The sequence below is a fragment of the Micromys minutus genome, assembly GCF_963924665.1.
Source record: "Micromys minutus genome assembly, chromosome: 17".
NCBI classification, from domain to species: Eukaryota; Metazoa; Chordata; class Mammalia; order Rodentia; family Muridae; genus Micromys; species Micromys minutus.
The window spans coordinates 27,994,438-28,019,743 of NC_137952.1; the positions used below are offsets into that span (position 1 = coordinate 27,994,438).

At 47.5% G+C, this 25,306-nt stretch overlaps 1 protein-coding gene across 2 annotated transcripts in view; it reads left to right on the forward strand.

The window, feature by feature from the left end:
• The window catches only part of CAPN3 (calpain 3), a 45,625-nt gene extending 20,621 nt beyond the window's left edge, over positions 1 to 25,004 (forward strand). The window contains exons 2-24 of one of the 2 annotated variants that reach the window (XM_080931396.1): positions 1,834 to 1,903; positions 3,195 to 3,313; positions 5,523 to 5,656; positions 6,205 to 6,373; positions 7,373 to 7,516; positions 8,850 to 8,933; positions 10,423 to 10,508; positions 12,244 to 12,321; positions 13,106 to 13,266; positions 15,333 to 15,502; positions 15,796 to 15,807; positions 16,449 to 16,657; positions 17,396 to 17,432; positions 17,955 to 17,972; positions 20,218 to 20,331; positions 21,151 to 21,228; positions 21,571 to 21,628; positions 21,713 to 21,777; positions 22,203 to 22,271; positions 22,358 to 22,436; positions 22,629 to 22,745; positions 23,335 to 23,393; positions 23,681 to 25,004. In XM_080931396.1, coding sequence (XP_080787522.1) covers positions 1,834 to 1,903; positions 3,195 to 3,313; positions 5,523 to 5,656; positions 6,205 to 6,373; positions 7,373 to 7,516; positions 8,850 to 8,933; positions 10,423 to 10,508; positions 12,244 to 12,321; positions 13,106 to 13,266; positions 15,333 to 15,502; positions 15,796 to 15,807; positions 16,449 to 16,657; positions 17,396 to 17,432; positions 17,955 to 17,972; positions 20,218 to 20,331; positions 21,151 to 21,228; positions 21,571 to 21,628; positions 21,713 to 21,777; positions 22,203 to 22,271; positions 22,358 to 22,436; positions 22,629 to 22,745; positions 23,335 to 23,393; positions 23,681 to 23,707 — 2,157 coding nt within the window. In that variant the 3' untranslated portion in view covers positions 23,708 to 25,004. The remainder of the gene's footprint in view (positions 1 to 1,833; positions 1,904 to 3,194; positions 3,314 to 5,522; positions 5,657 to 6,204; positions 6,374 to 7,372; positions 7,517 to 8,849; positions 8,934 to 10,422; positions 10,509 to 12,243; positions 12,322 to 13,105; positions 13,267 to 15,332; positions 15,503 to 15,795; positions 15,808 to 16,448; positions 16,658 to 17,395; positions 17,433 to 17,954; positions 17,973 to 20,217; positions 20,332 to 21,150; positions 21,229 to 21,570; positions 21,629 to 21,712; positions 21,778 to 22,202; positions 22,272 to 22,357; positions 22,437 to 22,628; positions 22,746 to 23,334; positions 23,394 to 23,680) is intronic. The other variant, XM_080931397.1, reaches the window with a different exon arrangement.
• The last annotated feature ends 302 nt before the right edge of the window (positions 25,005 to 25,306 follow it).

The following is a 25,306-nucleotide window of genomic DNA, read 5'->3' on the forward strand; positions in this document are numbered from 1 at the left end:
ACTTCATTTATGCAACACTGAAGATCGAACCCAGAGCTCTGTGCTAGTCAGGCAAGCACTCTACCTGCCTGACTCCTATTTCTTTATGGTTTTAGATTTTGTCCCCAGAATAGATCCCTAAAGGGGTAAATCGCCAAAATCTGTCCTTAAAGTCACCTGAAATAACTCCATGTGTGTGCTTCTGTTAGTTACTTAGGCTCCATTTTCCCTGTTTGGTTTCAACTTTTACAGACTGCTTTTTCAACTTGCTTTTCCTTTCATTCTACCTTTAAATTATGTAAAACGTTCTATGGGTTTTCTGTCAAAACTACCTTCTAAACAGTTATACTCCAAGTCTATTCCCTCCCCCTCCCTTCAGACACCCGAGTCACTGGCTTACTCCCCACAGCCTTTTGCTTTGCTACACAAGGAGAGCCATGGTGTGTCATGAATGTGCCTTTCTATGTAGTAAGACGGAGACATCCCTGAGTGTGGGGGCGGAGCTCAGCTCACTTGGGAGAATTGTGTAGTTGTGAGAAAACAGAAAGACAGGAGACAGACAGACAGAGAACATGTCTCAATTAGGGTTTCTACTGCAGTGATGACCAAGGCAACTTGGGCAGGAAAAGGATTATCTCAGCTTACACTTCCAGGTGACACTCCATCACTGAGGGAAGTCAGGGCAGGAACTCAACCAGAGCAGGAACCTGGAGGCAGGAGCTGATGCAGGGGTCATGGAGGGATGTTGCTTACTGGCTTGTTTACAGCTTGCGCAGTTTACTTTCTTATAGAACCCAGTATCATCAGCTCAGGGATGGCCCCACCCACAATGGTCTGGGCCCTCCCCCATCAATCACTAATTAAGAAAAGGCCCAACAGCCACATCTTATGGGAGGCATTTTCTCAGTTGAGGCTCCCTCTTTTCAGATAGCTGTGTCAAGTTGACATAAAACTAGCCAGCACAGAACACAAGAATAACAAGGTTTCTTAAAGCTGTGAAGAACAACATTAAAATCAAAGCACTGAATCTGTAATGAGTTTAAAAGTTAAAAAACAAAAATTAAATGAAGCAGACACTGAATGAAATAAAGAGTGCCTTCTGTTGGATGCTGATGTGCTGGGCGTGACCTAGTCCATAGGGGTGACTTAGTCCATGGGCTTGGAAACTGCAGCTGCCACCATTGCTGCTGTGGGTGTATTTGCCCCTTCCAACAAACTGGGATGGGCAGGTGAGGCTCACACCCGATTTACTTTAACTCTTTCAGCTTCCCCAACCACCAAGGCCTGTAGACCCTGGGACATAGGCTAATTCTATATTATTTATGTCCAGAATTCTAAAAAGGGAAGATCGTTTTCTTCCTCCTCCTCCTCTTTCTAACATCCTTTGCCTTGATTTAGAAAAAGACAGAGCCATGAGTTCTGCTGTTACGTTGCCCTACCCCACTCCCCTGCAGCCAAGCTACTCCGTATATGGTGTGGAGAGAAGAGGGGACAGCTTTGAGGCATCCTTTTACCCTCTCTGATCCTCAGTTGTTTATTGTTCGTTTTTGAGTCAGAGTCTCCCTATGAAGCCTAGGTTAACTTGAACTAGCCATGCTCCTGCCTCAGCTCCTCCAGTGCTGGGATTACAGATGTGCACCAAATACACCAATTTCTGAGCTCCAGCTTTCTGGTTTTAAAAGAAGAGTGCTGGTAGTCCACTTGGACAGCTGTGGAGGCCCAGGGAGATGGGGGAAGTGGGGAGAGGGGGGAGGGGCAGTAAATGTAAAGTTCCAGTGCGGTATGCCCTCAGCTCAGCCCAGCAAAGGCCTACAATTACTAGCATTACCTGATTGTTTTTTTCTTGTTCCACAGGAAATTTGTGAGAATCCCCGATTTATCATTGGTGGAGCCAACAGGACTGACATCTGCCAAGGAGATCTAGGTAGGAAAGTTCCTTGTACCGAGTGGTGCCAGATAACCCAGGACTAGTTAACCCGGGAGATTTCTATTCAGGAGGTGAAGGGACACTTTCTGGTTTTTCTTTTAGTGCATCTCCTGCTCTTTCAAAAATTATTTATTTATTTTAGTGTGTGTCTGTCTGTCTGTGTCTGTCTGTCTGTCTGTCTGTCTGTCTGTCTGTGTCTGTGTGCATTTGTGTGCACATACCATGGCATATACCTGTGAAGGTCAGAGGACAGCTCACAGGGGTCAGTTTTTTCCTTCTTCCATGTAGGATCTGGAGGGCAAACTCATGTGGCCAGATCAGGCATCTTGACACTAAAGGAAATCTTTTGACAGAGGTGGCATTTGCCATGTAGAGAAGAGCTCAAGGTTCTGTCAGCTTGTTGGCGTGGCTGTTTCACATCCCTTCCTCTCCTTCCACCGTTTGTTCTGAGAGCATCCTCCCTGGGCAGACTGTAGGCAAGCTCTGTGGAGAGAAACTGGAGAGAAATAGTCTTTTTAAAGACTATTTAAAACTTGACCCCCAAAAGCAGGAACAACTGAAAAATACCAACCACTTACTTTGTTCCAGAAAGAGAGACTGAAAACGAATGCCTTCGGTACAGTGGCTTCCAGCGCCTCAGAGGCACTCCCTGGAGAGTGTGGGCAAACTAAGCCCTGAGCCCTTCAAATCAATACACTGCTTCTGAGCTCATTCAAGGGAGGGAGATGGCTGGTTCGGGGGGTTGTCAGCCTCTCTCGCCACCAACAGCGTGGCAACTAGCCTGTGACCCCAGTAACTAGCTGTGGAACTTCAGGGTAAAGGTCGTACCTTTGCCAGCTTTAGTGCCCTGTGTAGAATGGTTCTGGGGCAGCTAGCTGCCCAACAGCCCTGCCCTCTGACACACATCTGCTTAGCTGATGGTTCTCTGATGGTTCTCTGATACAGTTTTCCTTGATGCCAGAAGGGAGCATGGCCTCGCCCACAAAGACAAGGACAGCTATAATAAACACTGCTGTCTCCACTGAGACCACAGAAGTGTTTTTGTAAAACAGTTGACCTTGTCCTGAGGGAATGAGTTACCCTGCTCCTCAGACTGTTGAGGAGCTCCTTTCCCTGTCAGTCTCCTAGCCTGGGCTCACACCTAGCTGAGGGCGGGCCGGAAGTAGCACAATGGGCACTAATTCATGAGCACCCCAAAACATTAGCTATGGGGAGCTTCTGGCTGGGGCTAGGTGGTCTCTTCTCAGAGGGAAAGCCCCCATCTGACTGGGTTTGTGTTTGCTTGCAGGGGACTGCTGGTTTCTTGCAGCCATTGCCTGCCTGACCCTGAATGAGCGACTGCTTTTCCGAGTTATACCCCATGATCAAAGCTTCACTGAAAACTACGCGGGAATCTTCCACTTCCAGGTGAGAACATGAGAATGTGGTGGAGACAGCAGCCACGCCTCAGTTAGCACAACAAAGATACCCTCAGAGAAGACCAAAATACACCGTGCTGAATTAAGGAATGGAAATAAGGTGACCTCTTGTTTGTAGTCTGTCTGTCACACACAGGCACACTCTGTGTGTGTGTGTGTGTGTGTGTGTGTGTGTGTGTGTGAGTGAGTGTGTGTGTGTATGTGAGTGAGTGTGTATGTGTGTGTATGTGAGTGAGTGTATATGTGTGTGTGTGTGTGTGTGAGTGAGTGTGTGTGTGTGTGTGTGTATGTGAGTGAGTGTGTGTGTGTATGTGAGTGAGTGTGTATGTGAGTGAGTGAGTGTGTGTGTGTGTGTGTGTGTGTCTGAATCTGTGCCTGCCTCTAACAGAGGGCTTTGGTTTATATTCATTGAACAGCACAGAAATTCTTTGTAGGAATCTTGATTATTTTTTAGAAGAAATCACTTTACTCACCCACTAGTCACCCAGAACATCACTCAAAAACACAAAACCACAGACATACTATCAACTTATATCCACATGTTGCTCCCAACATTGGGTGTTTGTTGCTTCAAATCTCTTGGCTGTTTTCAGTAAATCATTACCACAGCATGCATAAGCTTGGGTTGTGAAGGCTGATTACACGGGAAATCGAGCACATAATGAGGTTGGCTACACTGTTCTCTGAAAGGCCAGTTAAGCTCCAACAGGATGTGTTCAGAGAGGACAGCAGGCAAAGTACACAGTCCTAAACATTCTCCAGGCATATTATTAACTTGGCTGCAAGGTCCAGAAAACTCTTCGGAGTCAAGAGATATTTTCAGACAAGTATATCTCCACACCGCCAGTTTACTCCTCCCTGGTCTCCTGGCCTTGACTTCCCAGTTGGCTCAGGAAACATTCCACACACTTACCTCTGGGCAGTGACCCCTTTACAGCTACAAACAGGTGTTTATCTGTGCCCCCTAACTTACATACTTTCCACGATGCCCCAGAAAGGGAGGGGGAAGGCATCCTGGCTGCCGGCTTGTGTGTCTATGTTTGCCCTCCAGCTGACTGGCTTCTCTGCTATTGCCTACAACCCCTCAAACAGGATCTTAAGATGCTCAGTCTGAAAGTGTTGGATTTTTTTTCTGGGGTCTCTGGTTCATGAACTGCAGCTCCTGTGCCCTGCACCCTTGACAGAGAGGTCTACTTACTTTCCTGCTGCTATCACTTACCTTTCTAGGTCTTGCAAGAAAATACCAGTCTTCTGGGCATTTAGTAGCTAGTTTGACTCAGCCCTGAAATTACTGGTTTTAGAATTCATTTATCCACTAGAATTTTTCTGGGCACTGATCATCTTGGTGCAGAGACAAATTCTGGGCTCGACCAGAACAGATCTGCAATCTGTATGTGGGGCTCTGGAACTTTCTGTGGTTCTGAGCAGTGTGCCTCTGGCCCTGAAGACTCCTAGTGTCCGGAATGACTCAAATTGATTCCACTAGTATAGGATATTCTCATGCACTCTTCCATTTTAGTCCTGCATTTTGTCATCAATAAATAAATAAATCAGTTGGGTGTGGTGGCATAGACCTATAATGCCTGCACTCAAGAGGCGGAGGCAGGAAGATTTTGGGAAGTTCGAGGCCAGCCTGGATACCTAGTAAAAACAAGTTGTTCAGCTGTGCCGCCTGACTTCACATACTAAATGCTGTGCCCAGAAGGAGAGAGAAAGACATCCTGCCTGCTGGCCTGTGTGTTTCAAAAATGATAGACAAGAAGAAAGGAGGGGAGGGGAGGAAGGAAGAGAAAGGGGATAAAGAGAAATACTTAAGTTAGCCCAATAGCTTTCCTTAATGTCATGAGCTCTCAATCCTGGGCACGCACTGGAATCACTAGGGATACGTGAAGGTACTCATGTTCAGGTTGTCCCAGACCTGTGGGCAAGGGAGAAGTCTCAAGCCCTAAGATGTTCACAGAGGACCTACTATGCTGGGAAGTGGGCTGGGCTTTTGGTAGATACTAAAGGGTATTCAGTATTCCTGTCCTGCAGAAGCTCATAGCCTGGTTCAATATAGATTACACCCTCGACAGGCAGACTAGAATAAACAAGATTCAGGATGCAAAGCCAGGAAATGGTAAGGCGTTGGCTCAGAGCTCTGTAGGATGTGAGATCAGGTAATGTGGTCCCAGGTGTGACTGTGCTTACTCTTGCAGTTCTGGCGCTATGGAGACTGGGTAGATGTGGTTATTGATGACTGTCTGCCAACATACAACAATCAGCTGGTTTTCACCAAATCCAACCACCGCAATGAGTTCTGGAGTGCTCTACTGGAGAAAGCTTATGCCAAGTAAGGTGACATTTAGGATGGGAGACAGGACTACAGGTGGGGATGTGGATTTCAAGATTCGGCCGAAGTCGCTCTCACGGTGGGCTAGGCATGTGTATACATGCTCATGTGGATTGTGGGGGTTCAGTCAAGGCCCCCAGTCAGCTTGAGATCAGGTTCAGGCAGTAAGAGCCCTATCTGGAAAACATAATGACAAAAAGGTATAGAGATGTGTGCAGTAAATCCTCAGTTTCCTACAGCCAACTCTTTGATCCTGCCTTCCTGATGGTGTTTCAAGTATTGTTCAAATCAGCTCATTGCATCTCTGGAGTTCAGCTCCCAGGATCTTACTTACATAAAACCATATACTTGTAGCATGTTTGTAAGGTCAGGTTGTCTCTTACCACAGGCCTCTACCTCCGCTGCTAGGTTTAGCAGTGGAAGAGTGCCATACAGAATAGAGACAGTGACAATGCTTTTAGCCCTCTGTGGCCTCGTGTCAACTCAGCTAGCTGGTCATACTTCCTGGAACTCCTAGACTCCAGATTGGCTTTTTTCCTCTCTCTAAGGCTCCATGGTTCCTATGAAGCTCTGAAAGGTGGGAACACCACAGAAGCCATGGAGGACTTCACAGGAGGGGTGACAGAGTTTTTTGAGATCAAGGATGCTCCCAGTGACATGTACAAGATCATGAGGAAAGCTATCGAGAGAGGCTCCCTCATGGGCTGCTCCATTGACGTAAGTGTGATTCCAGGGAAACCTTTCACTCAGCTAACAACACACAGGTTCCTTCTGAGATGGAATAGATGCTTTAAAAGCAAGAGCCATATCAGTGAGATGGCTCACTGGTAAAGGCACTTGCTACTCAACCTGAGGACCTACGTTTGATCCTTGGAATCCACAATGGACTCCCAAAACTTGTCTGACTTCTACATGCACTTTCTCCCCACAATAAATAAATAAATAAATAAATAAATAAATGAATGAATAAATGCTTTTAAAAAAAGAAAGAAAGAAATTACCAGTAATTCCGGAAATTTAAAAGTTGAAACCAACCTGGTTTGCATAGTGAAATCCTACTTTTAAAAACAAAGAACATGGATGATTGTTGACTTTAAAAATGGACAGTTTTTCATTGGAAATGTATTCCTGAGGATGGGGTGCTTCTCAAGACAAAGACTGAGCAATGACATTTCAAACCCTAGAATTCTGGTAGAAATAGATCCAGAGCCCCCCACTGATAGGCCTCTCTTGGGTAGACTGCTCAACACAAGCATGTCCCACAAGACATCGCTGGCTGTGGATCTTTGCCCTTAGAAAGCTCCCTAGTTGCTGAGCTTTGACATCACCTCAGTCCTTGGCCTCTGTGCTGCTGTCTGGATGATCTCTCTGACCCTCTCTCAGGGTATCAAAATCATATGAACTGAGACAGAAACAAGGAGAGGACCCACCATGGCCTGGCTTTGGGAATAGTAGTCTGGGGTGGGACAAGCCACCTCCTGCCTTTTTCTTTCCCAGCCCTCCCTGTACGTAGGAAGGCTTGGTTGTCACACACGGGAGAACTCTCCTGTCCTACCAATGTCTAGCATCTTTTCTGCATTTGCTCCCTGTTGATGTCTCACTCCTCTTTTGCTTTGCGTGTTGTTCCTCCTTTCTGTCCCCTTCCCTTCCCACCCTCCCTTGTTTGTTCTCTTTTCCTTTTCTGGGTTCTCCACTTTCCTTCCTATCGGGTCTCAGGATGGCACCAACATGACTTATGGAACCTCTCCTTCTGGTCTGAACATGGGGGAGTTGATTGCGCGGATGGTGAGAAATATGGATAACTCGCTGCTCAGAGACTCAGACTTGGACCCCAGGGGCTCAGATGACAGACCGTCACGGGTGTGTACATCTCCAAGTGTCTAGATTGACTAGCACTCTCAGATCTACATAGCCCAGCCTTCTGAAATCGACTCCCCAGAGCAGTCAGTGCGAACAGAACAGATTCTCTCCCTTTTGGTAACTCCCCTGTAAGGATCACAGGGCCCTGCCCTATAGTATTTGCATCCTCCTCCTTGGAAGGCACGTGTGCTTATTGAAGGACAGAGCCATGCAGAAAAACACAGAAGAAATTTTGTCTATATTTTCCCATCCAAAGATAACTGCCCAGCATTTGGTATATGGTCCTTCAGGGCACATACTTAAACTATATTTTTGTTTTTAAAACTATATCTCAGTATTTGTTATAGCTTCACAGCCTGCTTCTTGTTGTTGTTGTTGTTGTTGAGGTTCATATTTTTAAAATGCAACTAAATTCTTAAAAATCATTTTAATAGCTGTACAATAGTCTAATGTGCAAAAATATATTATAATTTACTTACTAACACTCTGTTACTGCTGGGTCAAAACAATAGGCTGGGTAGAGCCAAAAGCCATCTCAGGCAGCCTCTGAGATATAGGTTAGTGCCCTGCCCTAATCTGGGTCAAATGAATGAAATATATGAGACTAAAATGAAAAAAAGTTCCAGACTCATCTACAACTGTCTCCCTGAAGAAGGATTCACACTCACATGGCTCCCAGAATCTCCCCCCAAAGCTGTTCTTACTAGGCCATGCTGGGATGCCTGTCGAGGGCTCAGAAGGCCTTGGTAATCTACCCTTGTGCCGAAGAATCCCTCAAGAACTAGAACTTGAACATCTCTGCCCCTGGAATAACTGTCCCTGCATTTAGGTATAGTCATGTCACAGCAGGGAACCACTCAGTATTCTCTGAATTGGGAGCAGGGACAGAGTTTTCTTGACTTTCCTGTTCTAGGTAAGTGTGAGGGAGGTGAGGTGGTGTCAAGGGAACTCCCTTTCTCAAGTCCTTCTTTGGGGAATAGTCAACTTTCGATGGACTCAGAGGAAGGCACAGACCCCAGATGTCCCCTCTCCTCTGTTGAGGGGGTCTAGAAGGGAGGGGCAAATTCTTTTACTCACCTCCTATTCCAGGCTTCACCTTGCTTTCTGGCCACTAGGGCAGTAAGATCAGCTAGGAGGACTAGGGCAGCATCTTCCTGTTGCTCTCGAAAAACTAGAGTCTGATCCTGGCCATAAAACATAGGATCAAGGAAGAGAGTCATCCTTAGTCTGAGATAACTCAGAAATGGACCAGTACAAACACTTATCTCCAATCAGCAGAACTTCTGCTCCCAGCCCCCAACTCCTGACAGGCTGTCTGGTTATTATTCTACAGACAATTGTTCCAGTGCAGTACGAAACAAGAATGGCCTGTGGGCTGGTGAAAGGGCATGCCTATTCAGTCACTGGGCTGGAAGAGGTGAGTCTTCTGGAGCTTGGTGGGGCCTAGAAACCCCCGAGTTAACCTGCTAAAGTCAGAACTTAGCTTTCTGGGCTCCTGTCACAACTCAGAGAACTTGCCAGTCAGGTCCAAGCTGGGTTCCTGAGGGCAGAAGGGACCTATGGGACAGACTCAAGGTAGACCTGGCCACTGTTCTTCTTGGTTCAGCTGTGTGTGTAGAATGTGCAGACTTATGACTGTGCATGTGGAGGCCAGGGGTCAGTATTGGGTATTCCTCAGGGGTTCTTATTTTGAAACAATGCCTCTCACTGAGCCTGGATCTTATCAATTGGTTACGTTGGTTACATTGGTTGGCCAATGAACTCCAGGAACCACTTCCTCCACCATGCTGGGGTTACAGATATACTTTATGGTGGCATCATTTTTATATGGGTGCCGGGAATCCAAACTTGGGTCTCTATTCTTGACCAGCAGGTATTTCATTAACTGAGTGGTTCCATGGCCTTTCTTTCTGCTTTTAACGCTAAAGACTGGAATTTTTCTAGTTGTTTCCAAGGGATGATTAGAGATACTACTTTTGTCCTACAAAGTTGAGTTTTTTTGCTGCCATGTTTCCTGTCCACTCATGTTCATATTGTTTCCTGTGGGGTTTCTGCCCTGGGTCACTTCCCAAGCAGGAGCACTGTGAGGCTGTAGCATAAGTTGGACAGGTTATGTCCTGAAAAAAAAATAGCCTAAGAGAGGCTATGTCTGCATCCCCTACTGCACTGGATAATAGGGCATCTTTTTCTAATTGGTCCATCTGTCTGTAGTTTAGCCATCAGGGGCCTTTTAAAAATCACCCACTCAGAGGGGTAGTGAGGGGACTTGGTAAAAACACTTATTTACACAAGTCTGAAGACTTAAGTTCAAACCTGGAACCCACAGTAGGAGAGGACTAACTCCAGAAAGTTGTCCTCTGATGTCCACACATGCACTGAGGCACATGCACACCTCACGTCAGGCACATACAGTGAATAAAAATAAGAGCAGAGACGTGGCTCTGCAGTTAAGAGAATTTATTGTTTGTCCAGAGGACCTGGGTTAAGGTCCCAGCACCATCAGGTTGCTTACAAACCACCTGTATGTAACTCTAGTTCCAGGGGCTCTTCGGACCTCTGGCCTGTTCAGGCACTTGCAGGCATGCGGTGCCCATAAACTCACGTGGTCAAACATACATCCACATAAATAAAAAGAATAAAACCAAACAGAAATATTTAATATTAATAACAGAAAAAATAATATTTCTAAAGCCTCATCATAAATGTTTACCCTCCCCCCCCACCAGCACAGACAGTGGCCAAACGCCTTACGCTGTCAGCAAGCTTCTAGTTTGTCTACTAGTCCAGAGCCAGGCAGGCGGCCTTTATACTGGATTCTCTCAGTTTCTACCTAGCTCTCAGACCAAGTCAGGTGCCCCATCTTTCCAAACTTGATTGAGCTTCAGAATTGTGTCTCTTTACCCCAGGCCCTGTTCAAAGGCGAGAAGGTGAAGCTGGTGCGGCTGCGGAACCCCTGGGGCCAGGTGGAGTGGAACGGCTCTTGGAGTGATGGGTGAGGCAGGCCACAAGCAACAGAGCCTGGGGCCATGCTGGGTTGGGTACCAAACCCTGAGAGTTTTGTTGGTACTGGTGGAAGATCACCCTCAAACCTGCAGAGAAGGATACTGGTGTGGGCTCCCCAAAAGGGCAGGAGGTGAAGGCAGGGGAGCCAGGGACTTGGTGAGCATGAGGTGCTTATAGGCTTGAGAGGAATAGTTCTAGAAGTCTCCATCAGGGTTCTGGACCAAACAGGTAATCCCCTCCGTAGTGTCCCCCTTTACCTCACCTACAAAAGAGAAGCAGTACTAACAGTGTCTAGGTGGCTCTTACGAGGGGTAATGGTGACAGCTGGGGAAAGTGCTTAACGGAGACCGGAAGAGCCTCTCCTTCGCTGCCCCAACACCAAATCCGTCAAGACCCGTGGGAGAATTTTACTGCTTATCTCTGAAAAGAACAGACTGGGAACAAGAAAAATCACACCATGGAAAAATCAGCACAAAGGTTCCAGAACTTTGCAAGTCTCTCTAGAGTTCTCTGAGTCACCAAAGCCAAGTTGTCCCTGCTAAGTGACAGGCAGCCCCTTTGGGCTTGAACACTAAAACTCAACAATGGAAAAGCCCCACACCCAGGCCTCATGTAGCTCTGTTCTTACAGACTTCGGTATGCACTGTAGCAATGTATGGCCACCCCTGGTTCTTTTCACTCACACATTCATTCACTTAGCAAGTGTTTATCCATCACCCATGAACTAGGAGGCACCGGGCTAAGCACTGAGGTAGTCTGTGAATAATTCACCTCTCAGTAGGCATACACGAAGCTGATTGTGAGCTCACCACCTCAGATCTTGTCTTGCAGCTGACTCTGTACTACCGGAGATGTAGAGAGGAATGTAGAGACATAGGCTTGTTCCTGTGGGTTAAGTTTCAGTGGCGGGATCATACTTTGATTGGGATGGATAGTTACCTTGGCTACCTGAAGGTATTGCTGTGCTCTTTGCTGTGGGAGGTACTCAGAACCTCATTATTCTCTCTTCTACTGGTCCAAGTCACCCACAATGACCTGGCTGTGTTTCTAGACTAACTCGGTGCCTGGACACACTTCCCACTGACTCCTCCCTCTTCGGGACCACTGAGTGGGAGCAAGTCTCTCAGAAATCTCCACACAGCACACCCGGAACCCCATTTAGCTTAATTTCTAACCCAGCCCGTGACATAAATGTGCTTCCCTTCTTGCTCTTAGAAACCGTGCCGGGCTGCTTTCCTGTGACGTGCTCAATCTTTTCTTAGCACCTTGGTAGGCAGCAAGCTAACAGTCTCGATGAGTTATTTCATAACTTCATTTTAGCTCCTGGAGAGATGCTGTAGTGGTTTCCCTTCTGCAGCTGAGGAAGTCGACGCTGACAGGGCCAAGTGACATGTTTAAGGATATACGGATATACAGCTTGCACTCACCAAAGGGGAATCCCTGTTCTCCTACTTGCAGATTCAAGTTTTAATGAGGAGGCTAGAAGACTCAGCCAGAGACAGCCAAGCCCTTGTGAGCCCACTCGAGGGGTTTGGCCTTAGTACTGAAGGTGATGAGAACCAATTACCGGCTTCCCACTGATGGTCACAGGCCGTAGCTGCATTTTGATGGCTCATGCTGGCTGTGGTCTGGCTAGGGGCTTCTCCAACTTTGTATTTCTCTGATCCTCTGTCCCAGCCTACATCAGACCCCTACCTTTCTTAACCCCTCCATTTTCCTACTAGTTGGAAGGACTGGAGCTTTGTGGACAAAGATGAGAAGGCCCGTCTACAGCACCAGGTTACCGAGGATGGAGAGTTCTGGTAAGTTCATGACCCAGGCAGGGAGGTGAGATCTCAGTTCCCAATCAGAAGCCATCAGGGTCCGTCTTTGGCATATCTGGGGCCTGTTTTCCCATGGGAGTTCAAGGCCCAGCAAAAGTGAGGTTCTGAAAAGAGAGTGCCAGGTCATGGAAGTGACTGAGCTCAGACCCAGACCCTCCCTTGGCAGCTTTTGTTCCAGCCACCCTTGTGCGCTGACCCTGACATGGCTCTCTTCTGAGCCAAGGAGCTTTTCATACCTGCTGTCCAGTATCAGGCTTATTCCGGTCACGTCAGCCTTCTGAGTCTCAGCTGACAACAACATTTCCTACAACGCCTTTGGTTCCCTCAGGATGCAGATGCATTTACCTGTGATGTCATTAGCTTCAGCACTATCTTTTCCCAAGTGACATCTCTTTTCCCTGAACCTAAAATGTGTCTGGCAATGGTGAAGCACACAGCAGCATTTTGGAGAATTGATTTTCAGCTCTCTCTTTTCAAAGCCAAATGAGGAGTCATGGCCATAAGACATGGTGATAGTTTGGGGTAGATATGTCAGAAATGGCAATGCTGGGCATACAACTGTAAGTCCATCATTTGGGAGACAGAGACAAGAGGGTCAAAAGGTCAGGGTCAACCAAGACTACAGGATGAAATCCAGTCTCCCAAAAGCAATCAAACAAGCAAAGCGACATCAGGGTCTTCTGGGGACTTTTATTGTGCTGTATTAGCCCTTGAATCTTCCCTTCCCCAGCCTGTGTGACTTTCTCCTCTTTCAACCTCTCAGGATGTCATATGATGACTTTGTCTACCATTTCACAAAGCTGGAGATCTGCAACCTCACAGCTGATGCCCTGGAGTCCGATAAACTTCAGACCTGGACAGTGTCTGTAAACGAGGGCCGCTGGGTGAGGGGCTGTTCTGCTGGAGGCTGCCGAAACTTCCCAGGTGGGAGATCCTCTGCATGGGGGAAGGTCTAGGCAGAACTCGTCCCGGGCAGAATAATTCTAGCCATCATTTATTGAGCCTGTACTCATCTTGAGGGGTGGACTGTCTTATTAAAGCCTCCTCACTTAAAGACGGAAACATGCTGAGGAATCTCCAATAGGGAGCATGTAGCAAGTCCCTTTGCTGGCAGCAAATACGGAAGCAGAAAACTGTCAGAACGCCATGTCAGTCCTGTTGAAGGTATATGGAGGACTGGCAGCTACTGCCAGTCCATAGCAGAGATGCTGAATGCATGTCCAAATCCGTGGCTTCAGAGATGGAGGGGAGAATTCAGATGTAGGGAAGGAATAATGAATAACACCGGGGGTCTCAGTACAATGACCTGGGCAGATGAGTCAATATTGTAATATAAATTACACAGAACAAAAGTTGGTGTGTTGCTTTTTGTGCGGTTGGTTGTGGAGTTACAACAGAGGGAATTTAGTTTATGACATGAAAGGTTTGTGTACATATTGACCACCATGGTAATGATTTGTAATAGAGAACTGAAGTCATCTACATTTTAGAGTAGGCTTAGTTATATGACAGAAACTCAATGACGACGACAGAGAGATGCTTCAGCCTATAAAGAAGTTTCCTGATAAACTGAGTCTGGATCCTCCAACCCCCTACAAAAGTCAGGCACACTAAAAGATGTGTGTTCATAATCTCAGTGATGGGAAATGGAGTCAGGAGAATTCTAGAAGCTCAGAAGCCAGTTAGCCCAGCATACACATCAGCAGACAACAGAGACTCCCCCCCACCAAGAAGGTGGAAGGACAGGGCTGATGCTCAACATTGCCCTTTGACCTCCACGCACATGCCATGCCATGCATGCACCTGCTTTCACACAAACACACATATCCCATACACACACAAAACAGTATTTTATAATGGAACAGATGAGTAACTAAATGAGAAGAAAGGGGCAGTACAGAGCAGGGAAGTCAGACAGGAAACTGAGCTTAGACATGTAGCACAGGTGTCACTGGAATGTAGGGGTCAGTTAGAAAGTAGGAGTCACATCAGGCTGTGGTGGCACACTCCTTTACCCAGCACCCGGAAGGCAGATCTTCAGAGAGAGTTCCAGGACAGCCAGGGTTAGCAACAGAGAAACTCTGAGTCCTGAGTTCGCCCTCCCACTCCACCCCCACACAGAACAAAGCATGTATGGTGGCACATGCCTCTAATCTTAGCATGCAGGATGTCTTCATGAGAATCATCTCAAGAAACCCAAAGAAAATAATTTTAATTTAAAACAGTTCACTAGTGCACATGTAACTTCACCACTTATTGGTATGTTAATGATATAGATGGGCTCGTTTGCTTTTGCACAAAAATTTAAATCTTGTAGAATATTAGATACCATAGGACCCAGAGCATTTTCAGCATCTTTTTTGAATTGATGGATATATTGATGGATATAACTGTCAATCTTGTGAGTCCCGTTTACATAAATAAGTAGTATGAGTTGGCAGCAGTAACACAGGGCCACTTCAGAACCTGCTGGGAATTCTGCCCTAATTCTAAGTCAAAACCCATTTAATGGGAACATTTAATGATATGGCTCAGTGGTAAAGAGCTATTATTGGTCTTGCAGAGGACCTCAGTTCGGTTCCCAGCACCCACATGGTGGCCCTCTTATGACCTCCATGGGCACCAGACACACAAGTGATTCACAGACATAAGCAAAACACCCACACACACATAAATACAATTTTTAAAACGATTTATTTATTTTATGTATGTGAGCATACTGTCACTCTCTTCAGACACACCAGAAGAGGGCATCAGATCCCATTACAAATGGTTGTGAGCCATCATGTGGTTGCTGGGAGTTGAACCCAGGACCTCTGGAAGAGCAGTCAGTGCTTTTAACCACTGAGCCATCTCTCCAGCCTCATAAATACAAATCTTAACGTTACCCCTCACAGGGAACAGAGGAGACCGGGTTCCTGTCTCACTTTCTTTTTGGCCCTTTCTCCAAGAGGCGTATTTGAAAGTGTATTTCCTTTCTCGGGGCACAGACACTTTCTGGACCAATCCACAGTACCGTCTCAAGCTCCTGGAGGAAGATGACGATCCTGATGACTCTGAGGTGATCTGCAGTTTCCTCGTGGCTCTGATGCAGAAAAATCGGCGCAAGGACCGGAAGCTGGGGGCCAACCTGTTCACCATTGGCTTCGCCATCTACGAGGTATGAGGACCTCAGCTCCAGCGAGGTAAACATACCTTTCCAGAGGGGAGAAATAGGAAGTTTCCAGCAGAGTCCTCTGGCTTTCTTTGTCCCTAGTGACTACCAGGGCTCCTGGTCTCAGGCACACACAGGTCTGTAACCAGTAAATGCCACAGGCGCAGTGGGCAGGACCGGAGCTGGCCAGGTGGTAGCAGGAGTTAGAGCCCACAGTCACTCTCGGGTTACTGACATTCCCTCTGCCGACTCTTGACCTCATTCACATCAGAGGCGTTCTTTTTCTATTTTGCTTCCAGGTTCCCAAAGAGGTATAGCAGTGGCAGTGGCCAGCCGTGATGTGCAGCATTCTTTGGGGGTCCTAAGTCTGTCTGTGGCTCCCTGAGAAGCTTCCCGGTAGGGTTGGTGATCGAGGCTGATAGGAGGGTACCATGCCCGTAATGCACGTTTCCTCCCTCCCACTAGGACAGCCTGCCCATCAAACACACAAATTTTCACACACTTACTCGCCCATACTCAGGCAAGTAGGACACTTCCAGAGATGCACTTGAAGGAGGCTGCCTCCTAAAACAGGAGAATCACCTTCTTCAGAACCTAGTACTTCCCCATCTTTGGGGTACTTGTGAGCTTGGGGGATTTGGAATTGAGGATCATCAATTCTGGTGAGTGGGCCCTGTCAAGGGAAAAACATAGAGCTGACCTTTATTTCTGAATCAAAAAAAAAAAAAAAAAAAAAAAAAAAAAAAAAAAAAAAGAAGTGAGCTATGGAACTTCTTTGATGTTCAGCAATTTGAGGCCTTAGGAACCGAAGTAGGTAGATAAGGACTATAAAACAAATGATCAATGAGTTGAAGAGTTAAGGGGAGGGCTCTTGGCGGGGGTGGGAAGGCACTAACAGCAGGTTCACGCAACCCTCCCAAGAGGCTCAGTTCTCTTGGGCTCTTGTCCCCAGATGCATGGAAATAAGCAACACCTGCAGAAGGACTTCTTCTTGTACAACGCCTCCAAGGCCAGAAGCAAAACCTACATCAACATGCGGGAGGTGTCCCAGCGCTTCCGCCTGCCACCCAGCGAGTATGTCATTGTACCCTCCACCTACGAGCCCCATCAGGAGGGGGAATTCATCCTCCGGGTCTTCTCTGAAAAGAGGAATCTCTCTGAGTGAGTACCAGCCTGGCTTTCCTGACCTGTCCCTAAGAGGTCACTCACGTGGCCCATCCCATAGCCAGGAGGCAGCTGGACCAATTTCCTTCAGGGCTCTTGGGGGACACACATACTGGCCTTTGCTATTCTCCACTCTGGAGCCATTACTTGGGTTCCCTTACTCCTCTGATTGCTTTTTATAGCACTGGAGTGTAAACCCAGGGCCGCAGAGGTTTGACTCAGTTTCCCAGGCTGGCCTTGAACTCACTCAGATTGGTCTCGGGGACTCTCCCAGGCACTGGATGGAGATCGTGAAGTGAACTAAGCAGACGGGGCTCCATGCCTTTATGGAGCTTAACACTTTTGGGACAAGGGAACATATATTGTTTTATAGAAACATTAGAATTTTAGAAATAATAACTGTGTGGGAGGTTGGAAGGCACGGGAGCCAGCCAGGCGTCATCTCGGCAGATGTACTGACAGACCCTGCCTCTCTGAGTTCTATCCCTGTTGCTAGATAGCTGGGCCATGCTTTGGAGGCACTCCGGGCAACACCAACAAGTAGCTGTGTGCCTGGGCTTTTCTGGGAATGGCATCTACATGGGGCTGGCTCCTGGGGTGTTTAGCCCCAGGCTCTTTTAGATTTAATCTGAAATCTTTGACCACAAAGAAGCCAAGTGACCTGAACAAATTCTTGGGGTCGATTCCGGTTTGTTCAGCAAGATGTTGAGATACCCTGTGTTTGTGTTTTTACAGGGAAGCTGAAAATACAATCTCTGTGGATCGGCCAGTGGTAAGTGGCAAGTCAGCTGAGCCATTAGCCAGTGTCTTTAAACAAACAAAACAAACAAAAACTCATTTTCACACAGGTTTGACTGAGTTGCATCTTAGTGACCAATTTTTAGAGACCGTCAAGGTCCTTTCCCTCCCCCCGCAGAACAAAGCGTAGCAGCTGTCAGTCTTGAAATATGGTGGGAGAATTCTCTTGCTCCTTTGCCCTCTGTGCTCTCTAAAACATGTATTTTATTAATTAATTAATTAACTCATGTATGTTCATGTCCCAAGCACACATGTGGAAGTCAGAGGACAGCTTGTGGTAGTCAATCCTCTTGTTTTGCTTTGTGGTCCTAAGGGGTCATATTTGGGTTGTCAGCCTTGGTGGCAAGTGCCTTTACCCACTGAGCCATCTCTTGGCCCTCATATCCTTTAAGGTCCAATTGACCACAGTTTCTGGACCCCAGAGCCTTGAGCTACTAGCCACCATAGAAAGTTGATTTTCATCCATTCCTCATTTACTGTCCCTCTTTCTATGCAGAAAAAGAAAAAAAACAAGGTGGGTGTAACAGGGTGAGTGGGCTGGGCACTGTGCATGTATGTGTACATGCATGCATATGTGTACATGTGGCATGTTGTGTACATGTGTCATGTGCATCCATATGTACACATGTGTATATGCATGCATGTGTGTACACACACGTGAACATGTGGCATGTATGTACATGCATGCATGTATATACACTCGTGTAACACATGGCATGTGTGTATATCTGTGTGTAACACAGGGCATGTGTGTGTATTCGCATGTGTAACATGTGGCATGACACACCTTTTCCTCCTTTTCCTGGAGCTTCTGCTGAGTTGGGTGCTCTTGCAGATGCTTCACCTCAACCTCACAGTAATCCTAGGATTGTAGTTCCATTATTAGTCCCGTCCTTAGAGGGAGAAAAGGTATAGACAAGCTAGTCTCCCTGAGACCACACTTAGCCAGTACTGGAGCCGGGGGTTCCCTAGAGTCTGTGCTCTAAAATACCACAGCTATAAGACAAGGTTTGGTGTGGGTGCTCATGGTGGTCTTGGGAAATCTATCACAGAGGTTCTCCTGGCATGGGTGCTGATCCAGACCAGAGGGAACGTATTTCATGTGGAGTGCTTATAGCAATCTCCTATCCACCTATATCATAGTATCTATAAGGTAAGTACTGTTTATGCTTTTTTTTAAAGTGAGGGTTCACATTCAGAGAAACAAAGTGATTTGCCCACACAGTTAGAAACTGGGAACATTGGAACCACAGTCCCATGTCTACTCTGAGACCAGTTTTGTCCTTACCTTCCCAGTGCTCCTTACACTTCAAGGCCTGTGTTGTCAAGAACTGTAGAAGAGTCTATTTGCATGGCTGGTAGAGATGTCCCCCATGGCTATACGCTGCCCACTGGGCTGCTCAGACCATCACCTTTGCTTGTTCTGAGATCACCACTTCATTTGCTTTGGCAAGAACTGTCCTTTAGAAGAGCAAGCTGGGGACTCAGGAACCTCCTGGAGCTAAACCTGGCAGAGCTGCTTTCTCTGGTGTTCCCCCTGGGTAACCTGCACAGAGAGAGAGAGTGGGACCTTCCTGGCCAGGCTGATTCTTTAGCTGAGGCTGCTAAGATTGTCTGCACTGTGGCCCCAAGCCCCTCTACTTTTCACCAGGCCTCACAAGGCAGCCACTCTCTAGCTCTTCTATGGCCTCTGCACTTGCATGAACATGATCTTATGGTAGCCTTCTTGCTTCTGTCGTATCTTCGAGGTTTGCACAAACTCACTGGTTCCCACAGAGGCCCTATCAGAAGGGAAAGTCAGGTTTTCCCAGGTGCAGTAGCAGAGGAATATGCATTGCCAATGAAGGTATTTCTTCCGTGTGGGGAGGAGGGCTGGCCAGAGCAGACATGCCACAAGAGCAGATTATGAGAACTTTCTTGGGAACTGAGGGGCTGGAGCCCTGTTCTCTACTAGGATGGCCTTGAACTTGTGGTTATTCCCTCTGCTATGACAGTTGTGTGCCACCAAGATGGGTATGAAAGCCTCATTTTTAATGGGTTTTACACTGAATTTTTGGGAGACCTCAGTGTTTTTCCATTTGAAAAGTAAATCCACAAAAATATTTGTCAATCACCAATCACATCATATGAACTCAGCATTCCTGCCACTTTTGCATGTGTTATTAATAACACGAGGAGAAATGGGTGGGTGGGATAAAATAGTGGACCCTCTAACTCACACAACACATTAGTTGTTTTTAAAAACACGAGTAAGGGCTGGAGAGATGGCTCAGTGGTTAAGAGCACTGACTGCTCTTCCAGAGGTTCTGAGTTCAATTCCCAGCATCCACATGGTGGCTCACAACCATCTGTAATGGGATCAGATGCCCTCTTCTGGTGTGTCTGAAGACAGCAACTGTATACTCCCACACATAAGTATTAAAAAATGAATAAAACTGAGAAAGAACTGAGGTTCAAGCCACGCATGGTTGGCATACACAAGACTACCCTGAGCTACACTGTGGGACTCAGCCCCAAATAAAACAAAACTCGGGGGAGGGAGAGAAAGAGGGAGCTTGGGGTGGGGGAGCGCTCCGAGGTCTAGAAAGCTTGGCATCTTTCCCCTAGCCACATGGCTTATCAGTACAGAACTGAGACTCAAACTGCTGAGTGACCATGTCCTCCTCCTCACTGGACAAAGCTGCTTCAGGGGTAGTCTGCTCCTTGTGTCAGCCTGTAATGCTTCCTTCCTGCCTGCCCCCTTTCCCTCCCCTCCCCAGCCCATCATCTTCGTTTCAGACAGAGCAAACAGCAACAAGGAGCTGGGTGTGGACCAGGAGGCAGAGGAGGGCAAAGACAAAACAGGGCCCGATAAACAAGGGAAAACCCCACAGGTTTCTGAGCATGCGGCATGGATGGGGAGTTTAGCTCGAAGTGGGGGCTCTGCTATGCTCTTGGGGTCCATAGGGGTTATGGTGGCTCCCAGGTGAGGGTCTCTTCAACACCAAGGGGCTTGGAAATTGCCCCACTGACTTTCCCTCCCAGCAAGTTCCTCTGAACTTTGTGGGTATGTCTTGGGTAAATGTCTTAAGGCCCCCTTCCACAACAAATCAACTCCAGGCTAGGAAGGATAGGCCAAGCACACAGCTCACTGAAGCTTCTCCAGCTAGGACAACGGAGAACAGGGAGACAAAAGCTGAGACAAGCCTACGGGAGAGGCTGAACTGTCTTTGATATTCAGAGTTGTTGGCAAGGGAGGAAAAAGGGATAGTAACTGAAGGTAGGGTCTGACAGCAGCTAAGCAGTCCTTCAGAACTCCAGCGCCACGCCCTTCATCCAGGAGAACCCCTCAAGTGGGGAGGGAGGGGCCCTTTGATGACTGAGCCACAAAGACAGTAGTTGGAGGTCCTGGCCAGAAGTCAGGCTCAAAACAGCAGAGAAAGTTCTATCAGAGAGAGAGAGAGGGAGGGAGGGAGGGGGAGGGAGAGTCGAGGGTGCCCTTTGCATGTCGGCTTGGCAAATTTGTCCTTTGGCCTGAGGTGCCAGGGTTAGCGAGGCAGGAAGTAGAAGGCTGCTGAGCCTCTAGAATTGTTACTCTGGGTCTGCAGGTAGACTGAGACATGAGCCCTGTGCTGCCTACTGTCGCTTTGTGGGGCTGTTTGGGACACTAATGCCTGGGTTCCCACAAACCAGTCTCCTTTGCGTCCCCATAGCCACGGCCTGGCCATACAGACCAGGAGAGTGAGGAGCAGCAGCAGTTCCGGAACATCTTCAGGCAGATCGCAGGCGACGTATGTATTTCTCTCTTAGCCCAGGACCCACCTCCTTAAGTGACTCACTGTTTAACAGAGGTCATTTGGTTTGGGAGATCCAGAGAATGTGTGTTGTATCACAGAAACCTGTGCTTCTGGGTTCTGACTAAAACAACCACTGGGTGGCTCAGAGCCTTCTGGCTGTGAGCTGCTTGCTGCAGTCTGGACAGCTGAGGGTGTAAAAACATGAACCCATCTTGCTCAGAAGAGCCCCAGCTTTCCATGGCAGAAGAGGATCTCACACGTGGACAACCAGAACTTATCTTGCAAAGCCACTGCCCCAGAGGCTACTCTGCCCTTCAAAATTCTCTTCTCCTTCAGGACATGGAGATCTGTGCGGATGAACTCAAGAATGTCCTTAACACAGTGGTGAACAAACGTGAGCGACTCACGCCAGATGTGGGGGATGGGCAGGGCCCCCAGCTGTCTGAACGCAGCTCCTCACCCTTCTCCATCCCCCCAGACAAGGACCTGAAGACACAAGGGTTCACGCTGGAGTCCTGCAGAAGCATGATAGCTCTCATGGATGTATCCTTCTAGTCACCAAACCTAACTCCACTGATATCTGCCCACAGGGTCAGGGGAACAGTTAAGGGTGTCCATGCCCAGGAAAAGCAAGGCTTAAAGGGGATCCTAACATCGAAAGATACTCTTGGATGTTTGGCAGAGGTTAGGAAAGGATACTGGGTTGTAGCTAGTCATCACCTCTGGCTCTTACCAGACTTGAAACCCTGATTGGCATGCTGCCCAAACAAGGAACTGTTTCTAGGGGGCAGGTTCTGTGAGCTGTAGAGATGGAAGGAACTTTGGTTAAGAAGAGAGAAGGTAGAATCTGACAGGGGCAGGGGCCCTGGTAAAAGCTGATGAATCATCCTCCCTGCACAGTACCCTAGATACCTCTCCCAGTTCAGGGGGGTTTACTATGTGCCGTGGTCCTGACATCTATCCTCCAGACAGATGGCTCTGGGAGACTGAATCTTCAAGAGTTCCATCACCTCTGGAAAAAGATCAAGGCCTGGCAGGTTTGACGAGCCTGACGTGGGAGCGATGGACAGGGTTAACGTGGGGTTAAGTGTGTGATTGCTGTCTTTGAACTTTGTATTTTCAGAAAATCTTCAAACACTATGACACAGACCATTCCGGTACCATCAACAGCTATGAGATGCGAAATGCAGTCAATGATGCAGGTGCTGGGGTGCAGGAGGTGCTGGGGGGAAAGGGCAACAACATGTAGACCTGAGAGCCGGGGAAAGCAGGAGGGGATGGGACTCCTAGGGCCTCTTTAGAGTTCATTTCCTAGGCCAGCCTGGCCAAGGGGCAGGGAAAGGAGAACTGCAAAGTCTGAGAACTTCATCCTTTCCTCTCCCTGCCCCTCCAAGGGTTCCATCTCAACAGCCAACTCTACGACATCATCACCATGCGCTACGCAGACAAACACATGAACATCGACTTTGACAGCTTCATCTGCTGCTTTGTCAGGCTGGAAGGGATGTTCAGTAAGTGAGGCTACCCCTCAGACCTCTCACGCCCCTCCAGGCTCCTTTCCCATGGTACAGCCACAGCAGTAAGAAGTCAGTCTGACAGTTGTCCACTCTTCCACCCAGCCTTCATTAACAGCCATTACTCTCTGAAGGCCAAGAAAAGGATGGCAAAGGGAGACAAAAGAAGCAAGAGAGGAATGCTGGTTATGCTCTGCATTGATTTGTGTGGAAGGGCAGCACTCACATGATGCTCACTTGTGATCCCAGCAGTTAGGTAGGAGAGGCAGGAGGGTTATGAATTCAAGGCCAGCCTGGGCTACTTGGAGAGACCAATAATAAAACAAGGGCTGGCAAGATGGCTCAGCTGCATGGGTCTGGCAGTCTGAGTGTAATGGCCAACACCCATGAGGAAGGAGAGAACCACTTCCAGAGTTGCCCCTCTGACCTCTCTACATATCTTCTGTGCCCACATGCATACAACAAATTCTTCAAAAAGCAAATACAAGTAAAATAAGCCAAAACCCTAGAAAAAGGAGTGGAAGGTGAAGGAAAAAAAAAAAAAAAAAAAAAAAAACCAAAACTATTGCCTTGTGCTTTCACACAGGAGCTTTTAATGCATTTGACAAGGATGGAGACGGCATCATCAAACTGAATGTACTTGAGGTAAGTGCAACAAACACAGCACATCCTCTGCATAGAACTCAAGGTGGGACACATGAGGCAGACCGAACCCAATGTGCTTCTCACTCCCAGGAGCCGGCTGAAGACTGTGATTCCTGGGGTGGGTGTACCACAAGAGAGCCTTGTCCCACCCCCAAGATGCACTGCAGTGAAAAGATAGTTTCCTAGGAAAAATTCCACCCCTTCTCCATCCCAGCGATAGCAATTCAGAGGGATGATGGGCACCTCTTTGCTTGCTTTTGTACTGACCTCAGGGTTTCTTCTTCTAGTGGCTGCAGCTTACCATGTATGCTTGAACCAGATGACCTCATTTAAGATCAACCAGGATTCCATCTAGAACACAGCTAGAGCCATTTACTACCAAGAACCCAGTAGGCGCACCTCCACCAAACCTAGAGGGCTCCTGGTCATGTTCCTTCTCCACTTTGTCCCAAGTCTTGGTGCATAGTCTGATGCCACCTAAAGTGTCAGGTTTGCTGGGAGGCCTGCAGATAACTGTCTACTTAGCTTGTTCTGGGTTGTCCATAGCATCTGCAGATGGCTCTCAGTCACCAAGGAGCCCAGTCACTCTCTGCACTCATTTCCTGCCAGTTTTAGGGTGGGTCTACTCTGGGGTCAACTATCTAAATAAAGGTGCGCACATGGCTGGTTCCACCATTCTCCTTACTAGCAGTTCTCAGCCACAGCAGGACAACTGTTTTTTTTTTTGGGGGGGGTACAAAAACACTGAGTTTGGATCTCCAGCACCCACATACATGTAAACACCTGTTAGAGTGATCACCCACCTGTAATCCCATCCCAAGGGGCCCAGAGAAAGATTATTGGCACAAGCCAATTAGCTAGACTAGCTGACCTGGCAAGCTCTGGGTTCAACCGAGAGACCCGGGCCTCAGTCAACCTGACTTCCACAAGCATGCACACAAAGCAAATACCCAAGTCAATCCAACCTTCACTCCTGCACACATCACAAAGAAAACCCTTTTTAGCCCATGCACATACCTGGTCCTGTCAGGTATTGGAAGGGTTGGGCCTCCTTAGTGTTGACATATTTTCTTCTCTAATTTTTTGGGTTTCTATACTTCTCCCACCCTTCCAACTCTTATTCCATCCTAATCCCTTCCAATCCACTAACATCACATAGGTGATAAATGTTAAGGGGAGAGGGGCATAGACCTCTTTAGACTAGTTACTGCTGATTAGGGGTGTTGGGCTCCTTGGGGCAAGTCCAGCTTCACCAACTTGTTTCTTTGTTCATGACTTGATAAACCACAACAGCAACCTGGAGCAGCAGCAGAAGCTGCAGCCTCCACAGGTCCTTTCAGGGCTCTTCCAATTACATCTTCTCCAGAATTTACCTGCAGCTGACAAAGCCACACCCTTGCTAGTGCAAGGAGCACATCGTAATCACCTGCTGTGAAGTAGCCTCTTATCTTACATCTGGAATTAAAACCAAAAGCATACCCACATAACATACCTGGGGTTTTAAAGAAACCACAATGCTCACTACAGGTTAGAGTATCCATGGGAAACAAAGCCCAAGTTTCAAAATAGAATAATGGGAAATAAAGATTACTTGTAGTTTTGTTTTATGTGCATGGGTGTTTCGACTGCATGTCTGATGCTCAGAAGAGGCCATCCAATTCCCTAGAAGTGGGAGTTAGTGATGGGTGAGTACCATGTGGATGCTGGGAGCCACACCCAGGTCCTCTAGAAGAACAGCCTCTATGCCCTTGACCATCCCTCCAGCCCCACTACTTCTAGTTCATTAAAAAAAAAAAATCTACTTTTATTTATTTCATGTATATGTGTACACTGTAGCTGTCTTCAGACACTAGAAGAGGGAATTGGGTCCCATTACAGATGGTTGTGAGCCACCCTGGGGTTGCTGGGAATTG